The 22025-nt window shown below is 34.9% G+C and overlaps 2 protein-coding genes and 1 long non-coding RNA gene across 7 annotated transcripts in view; 1 reads left to right on the forward strand and 2 right to left on the reverse strand.

Moving 5' to 3' along the window:
* The window catches only part of LOC115882916 (probable JmjC domain-containing histone demethylation protein 2C), a 459323-nt gene extending 450565 nt beyond the window's left edge, over positions 1-8758 (forward strand). For both annotated transcript variants that reach the window (XM_030901184.1, XM_030901185.1), the window contains exons 19-25: positions 195-614; positions 2672-2842; positions 2915-3037; positions 5573-5743; positions 6042-6192; positions 6250-6380; positions 6673-8758. In XM_030901184.1, the coding sequence (XP_030757044.1) occupies positions 195-614; positions 2672-2842; positions 2915-3037; positions 5573-5743; positions 6042-6192; positions 6250-6380; positions 6673-8604 (3099 nt within the window). In that variant the 3' untranslated portion in view covers positions 8605-8758. The remainder of the gene's footprint in view (positions 1-194; positions 615-2671; positions 2843-2914; positions 3038-5572; positions 5744-6041; positions 6193-6249; positions 6381-6672) is intronic.
* Positions 8759-10591: 1833 nt separating this feature from the next.
* On the reverse strand, positions 10592-11428 carry LOC115882777. Its single transcript, XR_004050250.1, has 3 exons — positions 11343-11428; positions 10805-11274; positions 10592-10722 (listed from the first exon to the last, which is right to left on the reverse strand). It is a non-coding gene; the product is annotated as an uncharacterized LOC115882777 (long non-coding RNA).
* Positions 11429-18663: 7235 nt separating this feature from the next.
* Positions 18664-22025, reverse strand: part of LOC115882703 — a 43701-nt gene continuing 40339 nt past the window's right edge. For all 4 annotated transcript variants that reach the window (XM_030900923.1, XM_030900920.1, XM_030900922.1 and 1 more), the window contains 4 exons: positions 21216-21492; positions 20224-20468; positions 19855-20066; positions 18664-19151 (listed from right to left, as the gene is read on the reverse strand). In XM_030900923.1, the coding sequence (XP_030756783.1) occupies positions 19046-19151; positions 19855-20066; positions 20224-20468; positions 21216-21492 (840 nt within the window). In that variant the 3' untranslated portion in view covers positions 18664-19045. The remainder of the gene's footprint in view (positions 19152-19854; positions 20067-20223; positions 20469-21215; positions 21493-22025) is intronic.

A 22025-nucleotide genomic window follows, 5' to 3' on the forward strand; every position in this document is an offset into this window, starting at 1 on the left:
TGACTGAATAATTTAGTAGTGGTATTTATATTAGTTATATATTTTAGTTAATATGATGATAAGGTCGTAGGGACATATGAATATATATCTCTGATTATTTACGCAGATGGGAATCTCTCTGAAATCCATAACATACATTTTAGATTCATTTTAATACCGACCCGTATATTAAAACATAAAATCTCCTCTTACAGGCGTGGCTACAAAGGCACACAGGCGAAGACCTCGAAGACACGACAGGCGTAGTCGGTTCAGGTAGTTGCGTGTCCCTTCCCCTAAACCTAGGCTCCCCCAGTCCGCCGCCGGCAAAGAAAGAGAACCCGGTCAATTCCATCCACTCTGTGGGCAGCATGGCGGTGAACAGCATCAACAAAAGCAAGCATTTCCAAGCCAAAACGGTGGGGCGTAAAACTAAAGAGAACGTCAATGGGGATGCGTCGAGCAAGAACAACGATGACTCGTCGAGTTCGGATCAGGAACGCGGGGGTCGTAAAAGCCCCCCTAAGAGGAAACCTCCGAAAGTGAAGAGGAAAAAAGGGGGAGGTGCTGGTAATAACAGCGCGGTATTGGCTAAGAAGACTGCCGAGGAGAAGAAGCGGAAAAATGAAAAGTTGGTGAGTGAAATATAAAGTTATTTTAAAGTCTTTTAGAAAACTTTGAAAGTCTTATAGTTCATATCAAATAAACTTTTAGTCGCCTGATTAAGCTTGACTGGCACAGCGTTGCCCACTTTTACATATTTTCTTTTAATCAAAATATTTTAGAAAACAAAAATAAATGTAAATAATATCAAATTATTAAGTCATGAAAAAGTAAACACGTCTACAACTTAACTAAATTTGAAAAAAAAATTAAAAAATTTTCAATTAAAGACGCAAATGCCTATAAAAACATAAGACAAAAAATATAACTAATACATTTAGCCCCCCCCCCCCTTACTATACCGGGTGCATCTGAAAAGTGGCTCACCCCAATAACTTTTTTATTTTTTTAGATAAAATAACGAAATTTGGTATATTAGTATATGACATAAATTAGGATTGATTGACCTATCCAATTGTTTTCGGTCACTGCCGGTTTCACCGGAAATGACTACAACTTTTGATTTTTAAATAGCACCCTCTGTATTTTTTTACTTTGTTTGATAGAAAATAACACTCTGAATAGAATGATATATCATATGTCAACTTTTGACATTTTCGCATATGGTTTATTTGAAATTGAAACATGCGCGGTTCATAACGACAATTTGACTAGTAATACCAAGTGTGTGGTATCAAATTATTCGTAAAAAAATGCTTTTTCAAAATATGCCAATGAACTACCCTCGTTCCATTTGAAAAAATTGAAATATGATTAAAAATACGATTTGAACATTTTCTAACTGGCCAGGACAAGACACTAAAAACATTAGACAATCAAATCAATTTTTCCAAGGCTCCTTGATTAAGAATTAGTGTTTTTAGCATAGCCATGGCACTCTAGATTGAACTTTAAAATACAATTTTTTATTAAGCGAGAGTGTCAAAAGTTGACATATGATATGTCATTCTATTCAAAATGTCATTTTCTATCGAATAAAGTAAAAAAAAAATACCGAGTGCCATTTAAAAATCAAAAGTTGGTTAAAAATTTACGATCATTCACAATGTTTAAAAAATACAATTAAAATTATTATAATAGTCTAAGAGCTAGCAACGTTTTCGAGGAAGTAATGCTATGCTCTCTAGAACAGTGTGCGAGTCGTCTGGCTTTCCTATAGACGTTGTGTTCACTACTGCGCATTGAAAAAAGATCCTATATTTTTTTTCAATTCATTCAGTTAAATACTAATATTGAATATAAATCGAACAAGTCTCCATAGCGTGGCGCTTAAACGTTCACCCTATAAAGCGAGAAGTCTAGAGTTCAATACCGGCTCGGGGTATTGAATGTTTTTTTAATCACCAAAATTATTTAATCCTTTACTATTAGAATATAAACGAAAATAAAATAAAAAAGAAGTTTACCCCGAGCCGGTATTGAACTCTGGACTTCTCGCTTTATAGGCTGAAAGTTTTCGTGCAGCGCTATGGATACTTATTCGATTCATATTCAATACTAGTATTTAAAAGACTCAATAAAAATATAGGAACTTCTTTCAAGTAGGTGCCCGGTGGCGGAGAGGTACAGGCTCTCGTCTACCAATCTCAAGGTAGTGGGTTCGAATCCCACACCCGGCATTGCATCAGCCGACTATTTTTATTAAAATAAAAATAGTTTGTGTACCTAGGTCGACTCAGCCTTAAATGAGTACTTGGGATTCACAATCCTGAGGTAATAATAGGCGGTTGAAGCGTAGTGCTAGCCACATTACCTTCCTTGTATACCGACCGGCTCCAGTATGGCAAGCTGTACCTTGCTACTCCCATGGCGTTAAACGCTATATATGAGAGCTATTATTACTTATATGAACTTCTTTCAATGCGCAGTAGTGAAAGCAACGTCTATCGGCAGCCAGACGGCCTGCCCGCTGGTCCAGAGAGCATAGTAAAAGATATATCAAAGAGCCAGCTTTCTTAAAATACTTGTTCTCCAGACCTTCCTTGCTCTCGTACTATAATATCCTAACGACAGATTACGGTAGTCAGTTGTGGTCTAGTATACTTAAATTTTCTGTCTTTCTTTTCAGCCCCCGCAAAGCGAGAGCGGTAGCGATAGCGACAAGGAATCGGACAGCGCCAAAGACAGCGACTCGGGCGCCAGCACGACGGTGTCCGGCAGCGGCGGCGGCGGCGGCAAAAAGCCGAACAAGGAGCCGAGAAAGCGCGGCCGCAGACCCAAGGGGTCAAAAAACGACAAGGTAGACTATAGTAGTTTAAAGGCCGCGGCCATCAAATAGCTAATCTCGTTGCAAACGTGTTTGTTGTCGCAGGGCGAGGAGCCGCGCGCGAAAAAAAGTAAGGAAGAGCCCCCGCGCGACCCCTTTCGCAAACCACCAGTGGGCCAGCTGAAGAAGACTGGAGAGACTTTCCTACAGGACGGACCCTGCTTTGAGGTACGTATTAGTACATATACTAATAATACAGTAAAGTCTGTTCATCAAGAGGATCCATGACAGTTATAATTGTGCTTGTAATTTTAATTCAGTTAATTGTAAATTTCAAGTAATTGTATTCAAGTAAATTGTATTTTCTGTCATTTTTTGAATGTTATCTGTCGTAATTTTCCATGACTCGTTGGACAGACTATAGCGTTCTGTCTATAAATTTCAGTTTAATCGAGAGACATGGCTAATAACGGTATGCGGTATTAACGGAGGTTTTATTTTGACAACTTTGACAGTTAACGTGTTATATTATTATATTATTTTTTGACATTTCGAAAACGTTATGTTGTCAATTGTGATTTTCTATGTTTAAAAAAATATAAATAAATGATAATCTAAAATATTATACTGTGGTCCGAACTGTATTCCGGAAACTTCGGCAGCGTATTCTACAGATAAAATTAAGTAAAAATGTTCCTAAAAATGTATGTCCTAAAGTGCTTAGTTTTGGAGATACAGAGTGTAGGAATTTCATCTTTATTTTGATTTTTTTCCAAATAATTTCTGAAACGTCAATATTTGAATGAAAACTGGTATCTGGGAGTTTTTTGACATGAGAAATTTGATTTTGATGTCAATATTACTCGTATTTGTAGAGGGCGACACCTACATGTATTTTAACTGTTTTGACGAGTATATAACTTTTCGTCCGTACCGGTATAAAACTACTGAGGGAATTACGGAAATACACATTTCCGTAATTTTTTACGTAAAAAATGCCTCTTGGGAAAAATCGCTACGAGCAATAATTGTTGTCAAGATATTTAGAATGGAAATAGTCAATACATGTAATTATTGAGAAAAAACAAACTTGTTGAGTAGATAGTTATTTAACTGAAATTATAAATTTGGGAACTTTTTTTAAATTAATCATAAATTTTTCGCCGAAAAAATGATGATAAAACAGTTTTCTGTTGAACTTTTGACTCAAAAACATTTCAAATTTATGAGTTCAGTCTAATAACTATTTAGTCGACATGTTTAATTTATGGAAATGGTTACAGATATTGATAATCTCAATTCAAAATATTTCGAGAATCATTACGAGTAGGTAGCGATTTTTACTAAGAAATCTTTTTTACGTAAAAACATAGTAAATGTATATTTTTTACTCAGTAGTTTTATACAGGTACGGACAAAAAGTTATTACTCTTCAAACCAGTTAAAAATATGTAGGTGGCGCCCTCTACAAGTAGGAGTCATGTTTACCCCAAAATCAAATTTCTCATGTCAAACTCAATATTTCCTATTTTCATCCAAATGTGACGTTGGAACCAAAGTGGAAAAATATAGAAATTAAATTTCTCCACCCTGTATCTCGAAACTAGGCCTATGTTTCTCATTTATATGAACCTTTGATAAAGACTAAGGAAGGAGCATATCAAAATCTTAGGTACACCGCGATAGGCCTCAAATATGGCCGACTTAAATTCCGGTTTATCAGTGTCGTTCTAATTTTATTTAAAAAATGTAAAACTATGATGTAGGGTAGACGTGGGGTAGACTCAATAATTTGTTGTTTTATTTTATGTTGTGAATAAATGTTGGTAGTTATTAAAATTGTTATAAAAATATATAAGTTATAATAAGTATTTATTACCACAAACATCCGATACGCTACTGAAGCAGGTAAGTCAAATTAACGTATCTAAATTCTTTGACATCTAATCTATGACAAGTAATAAATAAAAGCTAAAATGCAAGAAAAATATATAATTTAGTTAATTTAAGTGAATTTCATAAATGATCGGTTTACTACACGTATGTATATTATATAGTCACTTACTAGCGAAAAGTTGTTCCATTATTTCACTCAATTTTTGCCGAGATCTACCGCACGCTACACAACCAACTATTTTAGAGTCTTTTTCGATAAATCGCGATAGTGTCACTGGTAATTTAAGTTCTGCTACAATTTCCATCTAGATTTACTACCTTTATACAACCATCAGTAGTAGAAGAAATAATAAATAACATAAAATAAGCTCCGTAAAGACTGACAAATCCACAAAATTTCAAATCAAATTCAAATGTGTCAAATGAATCGTCAAACAGAACTGTCAAGGATCCCCACCCTAGAGAGCTTTTATGGTGGCTTTTCCGTCCACCATGCATGAATACATGGATAGCATTATGCTCCTTCCTTAGTCTTCTTATTCAAAGATATGAACCTTTTTACTTATTTTTAGTTGCAGAATATGCGGCCGAAGTTTTCGGAATACAGTTAGGACCACCCTGTATATTACAGTCGTTTTTAGTACATGGCATAGTTGAATTATCTAAGATTTATATTATATGTTCTTAAATATTAACCGAAAATTATGAATAGTTGCTCTTCTGGTTCACTTATTTTAAATAATACGGGAGGCAATCCAGAATTATCACTTAAAGATTTTGCTTACTATTTTGTCTTATAAGTAAAATTTAACTAAACCTATTAAATTATTTAACCGAAAATCAAGAAAAGTTCTTTATGTAATTTAGGTTGCTCCCAAACTCGCCAAGTGCAGGGAATGCCGCTGGACTCCCAATCAGCGATCCAAGAACATGCCGAACATCTTCTGTCGTTTCTACGCTTTCAGAAGGCTGCGATATACCAAAAACGGCCAATTGGCCATAGCCGGCTTCAGCGATCCTCACAAAGATGCCCTAGAGGTAATAATATATTTAGACCAATGACTAAAGAATACATAGACCAATAACACCAGAAGCCAATGTCTGCCTTTTATAATAAACTGGATTAGTTTATACGAAACTCACTACACACAGCAAACTATTAAAATCTCTAAAAGTGTCACTGGTGTCATCTCATTTGTTTGTCATCAAAAAATTTCGCTCTATAATTTTACATCACAGATTTTGAGTTACGCGTCCTTATATTCTTTTGTCATTGACTAAATTTTCAAACACTTCAATTTTGAACAGTTATTATATTGTTGTTTGGTTTTTATAGGACGATATCAAGTTGTGGCTACCGAATCCTGATAACCCACCTACCGATCTCGACTTGGACACGTCTCGATTCCTACTGACGCAAGTCGGAGACCATTTCTGTGATCTTCTAGTCCAAGAGAAAGAGGCTCATGCAGAGCATATGTCTGACGGTAAGCGAGAAAATGATCTCGACTCGATCATATAACTAAGCGATATTTACATTACAGATAAAACTATAGCGTGGAAGAGGGTGGTGCAAGGAGTGAGGGAAATGTGTGACGTGTGCGAAACGACTCTCTTCAACTACCATTGGACGTGTAACAAGTGTGGATTTGTGGTGTGTCTCGATTGTTATAAGGTAAGCTATATAATCTTTTAGGTGGTCTACATATGAGTGGAATTATTTAAATAGTTTTGCAACTTTTTGTATTGCCTAGTGACCAGAGTAACCAGAGTACACCAAAAAAATGCGAAATTTACGAAAATTTTCTTAAAGGAAAAAACAGATAAACTACTAAACTAGTAATAAATAACATAGCAAATTACACAAGGATTTTAATAAATCCACTCATATATATGCTAGCCTCCACAGTAGTACTCTAGTTTATATTTTGTTATATAAATCCTAATATTTGTTTATTATTTTGCAGAGTCGAAAGCACGGTAGCGTAAAATCGATGAGCGAACCGGGCAAAGATCGAGACGAGTTTATGTGGCTGTTATGTACAAATCGTTCCTCCCACGAGCAAGAGAAGCTGATGTTGACGCAGATCATCGCCGACGACTGCTTAGTAAAACTAGGGCATATGGTGCACGAAATGCGAGACCTGTGGGGCATCGAACAATTCTGCGGATGTCCCAGCTCCAAAGACCTGAAAACGAACAACGCGGAAACTAAGGAAGCCGTTAAAATGATCTTGGCCGAAAAGATGAACGGCGTGAAAAAGGAAGTGAAGGAGGAGTTGAAAGGAACCGTTAACGGAGTCAAAGAGGAGAAACAGTCGAATCTGAACTGGTTGGCGGACGTGGCCTTGTCAAAGTCCGAAGAAGGTGTCAAGAAAGAGCCCAAAGAGGAAGGATCCAGCAGCGAGGAAGAGGGAAATTTCTCGACTTTAAGGGAATTGCTGATTCGCCCGTCTTACAAAGCTAACGGATCTTCTAGAGCGGCCTCTCCTGTCGCTAAGGGGGATAAGAAAAAATCGTCTAAGTCCGAAACATCCGAATCTGATCCTTTGGCAAACATGGGTCTAAATGATTCACCTGCGGTGCCGGAAAAAGAGGAACCCGAAGAAAAGATGGAATTAAAGCATTACATCAGGCGTTATAATTGGCAGAACAAAGGACGACAGCAGGTTCCTATTCGAATTATGACACTTACGGAGAGCAAAATTCTCTATCCTACAGTCCCACATTCATGGTTGTGCGACGGAAAACTGCTGAGGCTGAGCGATCCGACCTGTGCCGATAACTACAAAATTTTCCAGGATCAGTGGAAACGCGGTCAGCCTGTTATAGTCTCCGACGTATGCCGAGCTATAAACAAAGACCTTTGGAACCCTGATGCTTTCGCACGAGATTTCGGAGACGAGAAAAACGATTTGGTGAACTGTTTAACAGGGAACCTAGTCCCCAATCAGCCGATGCGTCGTTTCTGGGAGGGTTTTGAAGACCCAGCCAAAAGGTTAAAAGACGAACGGGGCCAGCCTATGCTGCTCAAACTGAAAGACTGGCCTCCAGGCGAGGATTTCGCCGAGCTATTGCCCGCGCGCTTCAAAGACCTTATGCACGCACTACCCTTACCAGAATATACACGACGAAGAGGCCGCCTGAATCTGGCCTCGAGACTGCCTAAATGTTTCGTACGACCCGACCTGGGACCCAAAATGTACAACGCTTACGGTTCAGCGTTACACGCCGCTCGCGGGACTACCAACCTGCATCTGGACGTTAGCGACGCCGTAAACGTGATGGTATACGTGGGAGTGCCGAGGGGAGGCACCGGCGACGAGCACGTGAAGGAGGCCTTCAGGGCCATCGACGAGGCCGGCTGCGATATTCTGACCAGGCGGCGGGTACGGGACAAGGGCGAACTACCCGGGGCTTTGTGGCATATTTACGCCGCGCGAGACGCAGACAAGATCCGAGATTTGCTCAACAAGGTTACGGTGGAACGAGGCGGACGTTTAGAACCCCACAACGATCCCATTCACGACCAGAGCGGGTACTTGGACGGACCCTTACGCGAGCGCCTTTACAAGGAGTACGGCGTTGAAGGATACGCTATCGTGCAATGCCTAGGTGACGCGGTATTCATCCCCGCGGGCGCTCCGCATCAAGTGCGCAACCTGCACAACTGCATTAAAGTGGCCGAGGACTTCGTCAGTCCGGAGAATGTGGCGCACTGCTTCCACTTGACGCAGGAGTTTCGCGGTCTCAGTGATACCCATTCGAACCACGAAGACAAGCTACAGATTAAGAACATCATTTACCACGCGGTCAAGGACGCGCTGGGTTCGTTGGGAGCGGCTGTGAATCTAAAGCTGGGCAACGCGGCGTCGCAACCCGATACGGACTCGTCGTGATCGGTCCCAGCCTGGTTTTACGTGTAGCGCGCTCCATGTCTGCTTCTCGATGTTGTTTCTGTCGTCGTGACAGGACATCTCCGTTGTAAATATCATTGTTGTTTCAAAAAGTACCAGTGTCGTTTCTAAAAAAACTCCTAATATCGTGCCTGTTCAAGATTAAAAAAATATGTATTTTTAACCGAGGCTAAAGTGCTATTTCAAAAGTGCCAATTGAGATAAATTGTTCTATAGGCAAACTAAACAAGTATTCTTCCTTTTCGCGCGCCGCCGTGAGGGAGATGTTCAGAAAGTGATCTCGTTTTTTTGTTTCTTTTTATTAAACTAAACAACGATTTTCGTACGTTTTAAAACTGTTTTTGTTAGTTGGTGTAACGGGTGTGCGTCCAAAGACGCCACTGTTTTTTTGTATAGTTTAATTTTTGAGACACCGTATATATATGTATATTGTTTCTAAAAAACAGTTATTTATTTGCGCTTACGAGTTATATTGTACAGTTTTAGAGATTAAGCTTTTTTGTACAGAAAGTGTTTTCCTTTTACCCCTGTTGGGGAACAAATTTTTTTTGTACTATGTATATTATGTAAGAATATAGGTTTGAATAAAAAATGTTTATTATAGTAAAATTGTATTATTTTCATTTTACCTTATTTACTTTAACATAACATCCTTTTCCTCAGATATTCAAAATCAAAAGCTAATAATTTTAAAGTTCTACTACATATTTTTTTTGTAGAAATACCATATGATCGAATAAAAACGGCCCCAGCGATGGCTATGAAATGACGATCGATGACATTTCCCATATATAATTTTACATATAAAATGACAGCTATCTTCATTTCATAGCCATTGTTGCCGCCGTTTTTATTCGATAATACGGTATATGAATAGTAATAGAGAAAAACATTCAACATGAATGTCCTATTCAAATATTTTTAATAATTATAATAATATATTAAACGTACGTGTATTTATAGCAAAATACCTTTTCTATAACAATCGAAAGAAAAATAGAAACTCTTAGAGCTCTTATTAATATAACAAGAAAAAAATAAAATAGCAACTTAAAATTTATAATGGCAAACCAAAAATATAATCGCAATATAAAATACCTACACACCTATACGTTAAGAAAAATGATTCTGAAAAATATACCTCAGTTCTGTTCAAAATTAAATTTTTGATGACAAAAATCCACAAGATTTAGTTGCCCCGTGTCAAATTTTTAAAGAGCTCGAATAATTTTTTAGCACTACCAAGAAATGCTGAATTTTGTTGACTCTAAGACTTTGACCTCGTTTTCGAAATTAAAAAGCTAATAACTCCTTAGTTAAAAGAGACATCGGAGCGCGCTTGGTGCCAGTCGATAGGGAATTTAACCCTCTATATGTACACAAAATTACAACCCCCTACGACACCCTATATTTTTTGGGCCAAAAATTTTCTAAGGTTAACCCCTTTGCTCATTTTTGCTTCAAAAAATAAAGATTGTCCTAGGGAGTTGACATTTTGTGTACAGATAGAGGGTTGAATTCCCTATCGATTGATACTAAGGGCACTTCGATATGTTAATTAGTTTTTGCGTAATTAATGTTTTTCTAAATGAGTCTAACTCTTCGAGCTCGTTGGCCAACGATTTTATTTTTAATACACATCAGAAAAATAATTTAAAAATGCTAATTTTTGCTGCTAGGGATGGCTGTTTTGAGGCAAAAGAAATAAAATCTTATCTTTATAGAATAACGCATAGTTCTAATTCTAAGGGGGCCTATGAAAAAGTTTATGTTATTAAATTAATGTACTAATATTAAAGGCAACTAGATAATATTTATTTATTGCTCTTATTTTTAAATAATTTGTTTTACGAACAAGATTAATGTTAGCAGGTTACCTTAAATTTAAAGCATATTAAATTAAAGATTTCAAGGACAGAATATTATATATTCTCTGCTTCAAGGGATTCAATGAATTAAAACTTTTTTATTAAAATTTATTAGTAAAAAACTAGTTTATAAATAGGTACGATAGTCCTTGTATTGATTGTTGATTCTTCTATTAAATTTTCTTTCCGACGTTTACTGGATGTTCATATTTCCAGTAACTCGCACATATTTCTGAAAGAAGTAAAAAAGATATTTATACAGGCTAATCCAGTTTTGCGAACGAGCAGCAATGAAACAATGCAAAAAAAATTACCTTACACACTGCATCTCTTCATAACAATATTACATTTTCTAACAGTGTAGAACAACCATCAAGATTTAAATTATCTTTATATCAAAGAAAAAAGCAGGTTCGGGAGGTACAGGGTACAGTATCGAGTTCATGGATTTGAATGTTCGAGTATTATTTTCTGAAGAGCTATTTGGAAGAACGATTCTGAAAGCAACAATTAGAAGCAGACATCATCTCAAGGATTCCAATTTTGTTGCTCCAGCTTTACTCTTTTTTGGCCCACACTTTCATTGAACAGCAGAAAACAATCGGTGAGGCTTTCTTATGCAAGTACACATCTTCCCAAAAGAAAATCTCATTTCCTTCCATTTTTCTTGGTGTATTCGCCTTTCTTATCTTCATAAGAAGCTCGTATGTTTGCATTATTACATATCCGTATTTGTAATAAAAAATATTAAGTCTATAAACTCAGTCTTCACCCCCAGATTACACTTAAAAATACGAATGGTAGATAAATAATATTAAAAAATAATTATAAAGTATATTCGTTCGATCGTACATTATAATTTAACCTGTAGACCTGTTATCAAACTTATTTATTTTATGTATATTTTACCCGATATAAAATACAAAAAAATATTTTTTTGAGGGTTAGAATCAAAATTAGTATAAAATTTGATTCATAGATGACTCTCACTCGATACTTTTTGGGAACCAAAACTTATAGATTTCTTTAAAATTCTAAGAAAATTTTAACCGAAGTTTAACTATTTAACGTTAGATAGCACCACTTGTCTGTTTTTTGTAGAAATCTATAAATCACTAGCTTAAATATTCAACCCACGATGGCGCCACCGATACATAGCAAAAGCAGAAACCTATATTTGCTTATTTTTAGAACTTTCCGTATGGTGGCGCCACAGTCATTTAGACGATAGTTCCAAAGATTCTCACTAAATAAGAATGGCGCTGCAATTAATTAAACGCGCCAAAGGTAAAATTTGAATTGACGGAACGCTTTTTTAGTGAGAAGAATGTAAGATTTTCAGGTTATTTCTTCACTGGTATACTTCATAAGAAGTTCGTATGACTGCATTATTACAGATCTCTTTGATATTTTATGCATAGTAGCATGTAAAAAATTGGAATAAAACATTAGATTATATTATTATACCAACAGGGTCTAAATCAAGATAATTAAAAATAGTTGTTTTCTTATTTTTTATGTTTTTTCTTATTTGGTTTATTTGATTTTTTAATGCACGCATGATCATAACTCTTTCTGATCACGTTGTAAACAGGGTTGTGTAAACCCATAGTATTCTCATTATCTAATATTTAGTACAAAAATTATTCTTCCAGGTAAGTTGGGACGAAATAATAAAACCTTAACTATTGTTGTGTGTTTATTCAATTATTAAGATTGCTTACATAATTCTCCACAATGCTATAATTTTCAAGGAGGTCACTTCACGTCGAAAAATCGTTTCAAACATTCCGAAATCGATTCAGACAAGAGCAAGTCATTTCCAAAATACAGAAATGTCCGCGGAAACTACGAAAGAAATTAGCCTTACCGATAAAATAAGGACTTTAGTGAAATGACCCCTATGAGCATGCTTCCCTATTTTTTTCGAAGGGAATAATTCTCGTTTTCTTCTTTCGTTTTAATAATGCAATACAAAAAATCGGCCAAGTTATTTTCCTTGATCCTTGATAACTTAGATTTTAAGTAAGACCAGTTTTTAAGCCTATCGGATTAAACTAACATAGTTTTGGTTAATAATGAAGATATTTTTACCAATGAAACGAGAAAAAAAAACATCTAGAAAACAGTTGTTCTGATTGATGAAAGCAATTTTTAATTATAGCATACTATTTTAAAAATAAGAATTAACATAACTAAATGAAACAAGGTCCAAGAGGGGTTAATTCTCTTTTGGTAAACTGATTTGTATCATTCATAAAAAACATTTTATAGAATACGAGAGTTAAAAAACTGCTAATTTTGTTACAATGGAATTTCTAATCCACGCAATCTATCCAAAAAAATGACAGCATACCAAAAAGACAATTAACACAAGAACCTATTCTTATAGGCACGTTTAGGTTGGTTTTGCACCAGGTCATCAAATAAAAATGTTTCTACTGTAATGAAAGAGTTTATTTTGGATTGGTGATATTCAAAAAGGTTTTTTTTACCCCAAACGATCTATTTGACAAAAACAGTGTAAAATTGCTTGGAAAAAAGGTGAAGGTGAAGGTAAGATTTAGGTAGGTCGCCAATATTGAAGTTATTGATGTAAATTTTATATTAATATACTCTACAATTATTGTTTTAATGTTTTAAGTGCGGATAATCGGTTAAATGTTTGAGATCATTTTACAGTTAATAATTAAAATTATATATTATTTTTTGCCCAAATGTGAGGTTAGAATTTAGAATGTATTTTCATTTTCTTTCTTTATTAAGATCAATAAGAGTGACTAAGAAGACATATTCCGGTTTGTTTGTCTTTTGCTCGCGTCTGCGCATATCGTTGGCGGTAACGATGCAATTTTGAAAATCTGGTGTCTGAGATAAATTTTATTTATACTTTCCTATTAAACTTGATAAATAGCAGTAGCGATATTAAGCGGATAAGAATAGATATTATGTTTCGATCTGTGTTAAAGATTGAGAATAGAATCACAATACAAGAGGCGTCCGTCGTCAAGCATACTCTATCCTCTAGTGTTTAGAATGCATGCTATGTGCCTATTTTCACATTTCTCCTCAGAAAATTGCAAAAATTTGATATGTGAATTATTAATATCCCATCCCTTTTCGCTCCCCGATCCGTAAGATTCTGGGGATATTTATGGATAATCCGCACTTTTTTCGTCAGAAAATGTCATAAATGTCCCTCTTCTCATTTCTGTATAGAGAATTTTCAAAATCCGACATACCTAAATCCTACAAGACCCGAGAAAGTTTGTCAAAGATATTTGACCCATTTTGAGAAATTTTAAGCTATTTGTTTACATTGCTAAATAAACTCATTAAGATATTTGATAAAGCTAGTATTACAAAAAAACTGCCAGATGTAAAAAAAACGGTGTTACGTTTATTAATAACACATCACCGGATCTTTATATGTTAAATTTCAAATAATGACGATGACCTGGTGCAACGGTTCAACTACATCATCTAAAAAAGCCTCGATCAGTGACTTTTTAAACCTAAAGTTAGAATTAACGGTAAGGCATACATGATAAAAGTTATATTAGTTTAAAAAATAAAAATATGCAGTATCGATACTATAAACTAATGCAACGTCAGCGGGTTGGCTCGCGATACAATACACTAAATTTAAGATTAAGACTTTCCTTTTTATTTTGCTAATTGTTCTTTATAGTAGTTCACGGGTGATAATATAAGCTAAATAAGACCAACCGCGCTGTAATACACACACCTCTGACGTCACAAATTATATTTGACGTATCGTGCGCGTTCACTATAAACTCCTCTTAGAAAAATGTAATTTGTAATAAAAAATATCGAGTATAATATAGTGAACGTCACGATGTAAATGAGACGAAGACTTGAGCATGACATAAAATTAATGAAATTATGTTATTACAGATTTTTTTTTAAACTGTGTATAGCGATACCACTGAATAAAAAGACAAGTCTTATTTGATCTCTCTCTTGATAAATTTGCATATATGTGAGTTTGTTGCGATCTTCTGTGTTTATTTCGAATTATTTCGGATTTATTTTATAATTGTCAGAAAAACATTGTGTCATGACAAGTTGAATTACACTGAGATCTTAGAAAGACCCTTTCCAAACTAAGAGCAAGAAAAGTAATAGAAGAATTTTTCGCTAGTAAGTTAGAAATATGCTTCCACTAACATCCTGCAATCCTGCTTTATATTTTAACAATTTAAAATAATTTCGAACGCCACTGATCAATAACCGGAGATCAGTTGTTTGTCAGTACACTTTTTCCTTATTCTTTTTATTCAATGATAAAAAAACTTAAAAAATAAAATAATCAGGGACGGTGCTCAAGTCTACGTATTACATGTAAAAAAATGTTTTAAATTCTACATTTGCCATTCGCACCAACTATATACACCTAAATCCTTAGGTACAAAATAGCATTTCTGACCAAATGATAGTGATATTTCCACACCTAGCTGCCCGTAGTAAATTGTGGCAAAGGGCATCTCTTAATATTTTTTTACCAAACACAATCATATCTAAAAGCTACGAAAATTTATTTAATTTTTGTATGTATTTGTATTTTTTTTGTCTTTTTTCTTTGTTACTTTCATCTTTTTTTGTTTGTTTAAGTTTTGTCTGTACAGATTTGACTAAAGGTATTGCCGTGCAAGAGTAATTCCGATCGAAATGAGGATTTGTCAAAAATTAGAAGGTACATCTTAGATGTTTTCAAAAGAATACGGCAAAACCTTTAGTCAGAGTACGTAATAATAGTTATAATATTATCTAACTTAACTTGAATTATTATAAAAACAAAACGGGGGAAATTATAACTTTTTTTATATATATCTGATAAAAGGATGACATATATGTACAAAATTTGTAAGAGCTTGGATTTAATGCTCTCAGTTTCAATTTGTGAACGAAAAAATAGAAACACATTTACTGCAAAAACGTTTTATGAGGTCTGTCTTTGAATTATATCGTGACATTTTTACAGTGTGTTTAAAAAACATGTCTAGCATGGTTACGCTAGTCGACAGACCTACCAAGGTAGTAATTCTTTATGCGAAAAAATTAACAAACATCTTTAAAAATTTTAAGGAAAAAAAATAATAAAACCAAATAACAACGGAGGGGGTTCTCGCTATTAAGGAAACAAAACAAAAAACAATTCTTGCTACAAAATCGTATTCGAAAACTCGTTCGGCGATAAAAACGTGTAAAATCACAAGAATTGTTATAAACTTAAAAGAAATTCTAACAAAAACGAACCCCCTCCTCGTAGAAGATTAACTAATTTTTGATAACGAGAATTTTTAAAAACATTTTCAAGCATTACGGTTCCGAATACTAATATATAATATGTGAAAACACGCAAATAGAAATTAAAAGTTCTAAAATAATATGTGGGTAGCAATCGATTTGGTCCTTCTGAGCTAAAACGGACAGGATCATATAAATCGCATCAAAATTTGACGTAAATCGCAAAAAAACGTATGCATATTTAGTTAAAAATCGGAAAAACGATGCTGAAAGGAATGCACATTAGATATCACGTAAAATAGTGGAAAGATTCGACATCTCTGAATTCCAAAATAACAATCAAAAGTATCTAATCAAATGTGCCATCTCATTAAATTAAAAATAAAAATTTTTGAACTTAAAAGTGCTTAAGTCAAAAAATTATATCTACTTAAGAAATGATTATGGTCCAAAAATGTTGTGGATAAATAAAAATATAAAGAAAAAATGCAGGCTTTCATAAAATACATTTTTCTTTTTATTGCAATTTTTGAATCTATATAATACATCGATAAATAAAGCGCATTTCCATCACCAACTCTCTGTATAAAGTATAAAATGGCTACCTAGTTCTAAATGTCATAATATAAAGTATTACCATCGAGAAGTGAAGGCCTGACAGCTTATACGTGACGTCACACAGAGCCATGACCCGAAACTCTTTATAGGTACACGTAACACAGTGTGATCGAAAAAACTGCGTCAAAGATGGCTTGAAAATGAAGATAGCTGTTATTTTATATGGGTAATGTCGTCGACTGTCATTCCCACGCCAACTGGACGTCTTTTTTTCCATCATACGGTATAAAGAAGAAATAAACCTTAATTGATTAACGTGTAAAAAGTTTCTTTTCAAAGTCACTGCATTAATTTTTTAAATGCGGAAAACATAACTTATGACATATTTAACAATAAATACCATAACGGCACAGAGTAGTAATTTTACATATAAAATGACAACGACCTTCATTTCTAAGCCCATCTCTGACGCTGTTTTTTTTTAATCAGATAGTACTTTCTTATTGTCTTTATCAAATTGTCTATGTTGTTTAAAGAGGTTTACATATTATTCCTCTTTATTCCATTTATTACGCCTTATCTCTCGATGATAGCGTATCATGTCGTTACTCTGATAATCATAACTAATCAAAGGGAGAAAATAGTCTCAATTATTTTTAGAACCGTATACGAATCTTAAAAGATCCTGCCCTCAGAAATACCCAATCAATATCTACCTATTTTATTTCCTAAAGTCTTAAGTTAAAGAAACAGAACTCTTTCCTTTTTGCAAACCGTTTAGTACAAAAACGAAAAAGTCCGGCTTAAATAACACCAGACATACTTTAATTACTATGTACACTATAACTCTTGTATTCTTAGTTATACAAAAACAGCACATATTATTCGCGTTAGTTATGCCTCTGCGCATTTTATATTTTACGACTATTATTTTTTTTTAGTTTACACTACTAGCTTAAATGTTGTTCTCTATTTTACAAACAACTCGTAAATATTCAGTGCTTCGAAAGGTCAATTAAATTACTCATTGTGTTGACAAAATATTTAATTTTATCAACACTAGTACAGCCAATCTGGCATCAAAAAATGTCTAGACTCCCATCAAATTACCCCCGTTCTTATACTTTGCCAGTAACGACAATAAAAAATTGTTTCACCCAGAAAAATGCAAAAAACTGCGTTTTAGTGATTTTGGCGCCCTCTAACTTTGTCCCCGTAGATTTTAGAGGTTTGTTACTTAGAGATGAAAATGTAGAGAATATAATTCTCTTCATTTTTTGTTCCATAAAAATTTCTGTGGGACGTACGCAAGAACAGTTAACCTAATAGGACTGCTCATACGGCCGAAAGTGTCTGCCAGGTGCATGCAAAAACTCTTCGCTTTGTGACGTCATTGTAGTCCTTGTCATAACAGTGTGTGTATTATTGGTTGCCGTATGCAAAACCTTCATTGTTTAGTTTATTTATTTAAACACCTTATATGTATGCAGTATAGAAAATTAATTGTATAAATCGTATTAAATATTCGCATAATGCATTTTTAAGAACAGCAGTTCACAGTATCACCTTTTGCAGGCATTCTTTTAGAGTACTTACTTATTTTCCTTTAAAATAATTAATAAACAATATCGTAGGCACTTAGTAAGCACTTAGTCCCAATCCACAAGACAAAATGAACGTATTTATAAACTCTGTAGCTCTAAAAACTTTAAAAACACCTTTTTCACATTTAAAATCGACAAAATAATTAACTCAAAATTTCTCGGCTGTTATTTTTATTAGTTTACCATAGGCAACCAATAATACACACTATCATGACAAGGACTACTATGGCGTCACAACTTCCAGCTGTAGCGCGGGAAGAGGCGAACGTAAGTCTTATGAGGATGAGTAATCCTATTAGTTTATCGTTCTTGGGACCTACGGTTCAGCCAGAAAATCGAATCCAAAATTTTTTTGAGTTTCTCAAAAACGGTGGGGTGGAGAGATACGAATATTCGAATTTAAGCTTTTCCAGTGGACCACTTACAACTGGCAAAGTATGAAGGGGGTAAGTTGATGGGAATTAAAGTGCCAGATTGACTGTACTACACTGCGAGTAATCAACAATCAACATTTAAAAACAATCTTAGGGGAAACGGACGAGATTGCTCAACGAAACAAAACAAATTAAAATGTTTTCCGTTAAATGTACACAATTTAAATCTATATAGCGCGGACAGAAAAAAAAACAGAAGCGTTGGTTCAATGGACCGGTACAGATTCCACTCATTCGTCTGATCCTCTTCGGTCAGATCGTAGAGCATTTCAATTTTTCTGCGCTAAAACTAATATGGCAGTTATCTTTTAGTGTGCGACGGCCGCAAAAATGCCACCGTCCCCTCAAATCTGTAAGTCCAAATCTAAATTTATCAAAGCCAAATTTTTACTACACGGTATACGCGAAGGATAGACATCTACGAGGCAAGATATCGTTATTTTTTTTTACTTTAGCACGTTCAAAAAGTATATAAGCGATTAACTAATTGAATCTATCCTTTGAGATACCTTCTTTTAGCTTGTTTGTACAAGCGTTGAAATGTGGAATTTACCAAAAAAAAAACTTTTCGAGTAAAATTTAAGAATTTCTATTAAAATTACGATTTGAAAATATTTCAATGCTTGTGCAAACAAGCAGAGTAAACAAAAAAACTATCTAAGTCCTGCCTGCTTGTCGGGCACCGGATTTACAAGGTAACTGGTTGCAGACTGGCCGGGAATGTGAACATATTGACCAGACAGTCGTCTTCAATTTTTGATGTGAAGCTCCATATTCCATCTTTGCCCATACTACTGTAAGAAAAATATATATTGATATAAAAAATGGTACTAAATGACAGAATTACCTAATCATACAGAAGGGACACGGACAATGTAATATCAGGGTTGAACATGTAAAAAGCATTTTTTTAAAAGCAAAAGAACTATGGTTCATATCAAATAAACTTTTAGTTACGTGATTAAGCTTGACCGGCACAGTGTTGCCCACTTTTACTTACATATTTTTTTTTATTCAAAATATTTTAGCAAACCAAAATAAATTAATTATTATAACAGTTATTATTTACGCACAAGTAGGCGTTTATGGAAAATGTTGCATCTAGGGTTGGAACCTTGTTTTTCACAATTAGTTACTCATTTTACTACAGATATAATAGATTATATTTAGCTTAGATATATTATCTTCATTTCAGTAGTATACATGAAAGTTTTTAAAAGTTTTTTTCCTACAAACGTAAAAACCGGCAACACTGTATGCCGCTTTTGATTTTGTCTCTCTGTCAACCGGTCATTTATACTATTCTCCGTCACAAGCATTAAAATCCAGACCACATAATAAATTAATGACCAGCAGGGTATGTACCCTTGAAACCGATTCAAATTGAAATCATGGACCCATTGTATGAATATGAAAATAAAGAAAGTATTTGACATCCTTGGCCTTTATGTTCCCTTATTTTCTTGTAAAGTATTAATACATCACTGAAATACATACCTATATTTATGCTTCTGATCGGCATTTTCCCGATCATTTCCGGGACTGACCTGATCATCGACGTCGGTAGAATCATCGTGGAGCGAACTCCGCAAAAATTGCTGGGCGCAACCGACCTCCTCCAGGAGGAGGTTGCCTTCTACAGACGCTTCTTCCCTCAGTCTAGCGATGTCCGGCCGGCTTATGTCGTTTGAAACTGTTTCCCCCTGAAACTGCAACATAAATTATTATAAGAGAGTTCATTTAAAAAGTCCAAATAGCCGCCCACCCATACACCAGAAGATTTCGAGTGCGGATTTGGTATGAGGACTCGGCCTGTGGATTATTGCTTGTTAGTGCCACTGTGGCCAGAACTGTGTTAGAACTCACCTCCACCTGCGACCACAACATTTTGAGGTGATCTTGGTTCCCGCTAGAGTCTGCACTGTCCGTAGCATCCTTTTCAACTTCGTCCGGCCAGGGGTCGCTGTCATCCAGGAGCGTCTCCAGAATAGTTTTGACGATAAAATCGTCAAAGGATATGTCGGCAGGGTAGCCATCAGCAGCGGCAACAAGTTCATCGTTGTTTTCTAAAGTTTGAGTTCCAAGAAGATGGCTAACGTGTCGATGCGAAACTAAAAATAATGAAATATTTAGTTTTACGTCAAAGTTACAACGTAAAGGGAAATTAATAAAAGTTGGCATGCACGTCATTAAAATATATATGACGAATGCACGTCGCAATGTTGTCAAGGCTTTTTTTACTTTAATTTTTAAGTGTGAAATAAAATTGGTAATTTTGTCACCAATTCTTCACCCCAATTTTAGATAAAATACGCGTATTTTTTTATATTTGATATCAATTAAACTTTTAGTTACATAAAAATACGTAAAAAACTCATGGCAACTTTATTAGAATATTTTGAACGGGAAAGCGGTAGTAATGGCCCTTTATCTCCCTTAAGTGTTGTTAAGAAGATGAGTTTTGTTGATGAAATAATAACTGTTTATATATATTTATAATTAATTTATTTTTGTTTCCCAAAATATTTTCATTAAAAAAAATATATAAAAGTGGACAACGCTGTGCCGGTATCACTGGCCTTATATCTACATTATTTCTTTGTCTATGATTATTACAAATTCTAATTGAATGAAAAATGTAAATTACTAATGGGTTAACATTTCCTGTCCAAAATAATTGACTAGAGACGAGACAAGTTGCTAATTCCGACTATTTAGTAGTTTTCACATTTTATCGCAATGCAAATCGCAGTTTCAACTAAAGAAAGGGCAGATCTAATTTCAAATTCGCCAAAGAAAACGTCTTTGATAACTTTGCACGCCAACTTTTGATTTCTCTGTATTTAAAAATTACTTACAGTCCCACTCTTTGAAGAATGATTGAAACGAATTTGGTTCTGGGAAAGTATGTACCGTTGTTAACAGACCAACAAAGTCCTCCTCTGAACACTGACACGCCTTATCTAGCTGTTTAACTTCAAATTTGATCGAAAAATGTTTGTTTGGGGAATCAAGTTCGAGGCAGCTTTCCAAATTTCTAGTGGGACTATGGATATTGTAGTGCTGATATATTTTCTTTTCGCCTGTTTCGGATAGCAGATATAATTCACCGTCAGAGTTGCGTTGATAGTTCACCTGAAACAAAAATTTAATTTATACAATGTAAAAAATAAATATTAATCACGTGTATGTATTTTTTAAAGATCACATTTAAAGTGTTTATTACTCGCGGCAAGAGCTTTATGGTTGAAATATGGCAACCTCGGCCCGCTCGTCGATAGACGACGCGCGACGCGACGGGACGAGTCGGCAGAAAACCCTATAAGTGCATGCGTTCTCAATAGGCAGTGTTGCCATTCTGTTCCCCTATAAGTAACTGTCCAGTTAACAACCTGTATACGTTACAGTAAAAATTGGAAGTCAGTGATTGTTAACAATTACTAGTAAAAGCCCACATTCACTGATTTGCTAAGATTATTCCAGTAAAAGTTCAATAGCTATTTTTGAAACCAACTTTTACTAGCAAATGATAGCATTCCTTGGACGATAGCAGTGAGTTTGAAAGATTAAGTTAGCGCGGTTGCCATATGTTGTAAAATATAAGGATAAATAAGGATGAGTTCAATAATAGGCAATATAAGGATAGCATGAAATTGGGCTAAACGTTG

The sequence above is a fragment of the Sitophilus oryzae genome, unplaced genomic scaffold, assembly GCF_002938485.1.
Source record: "Sitophilus oryzae breed Bouriz unplaced genomic scaffold, Soryzae_2.0 scaffold_179_pilon_pilon, whole genome shotgun sequence".
Lineage (NCBI taxonomy): Eukaryota > Metazoa > Arthropoda > Insecta > Coleoptera > Curculionidae > Sitophilus > Sitophilus oryzae.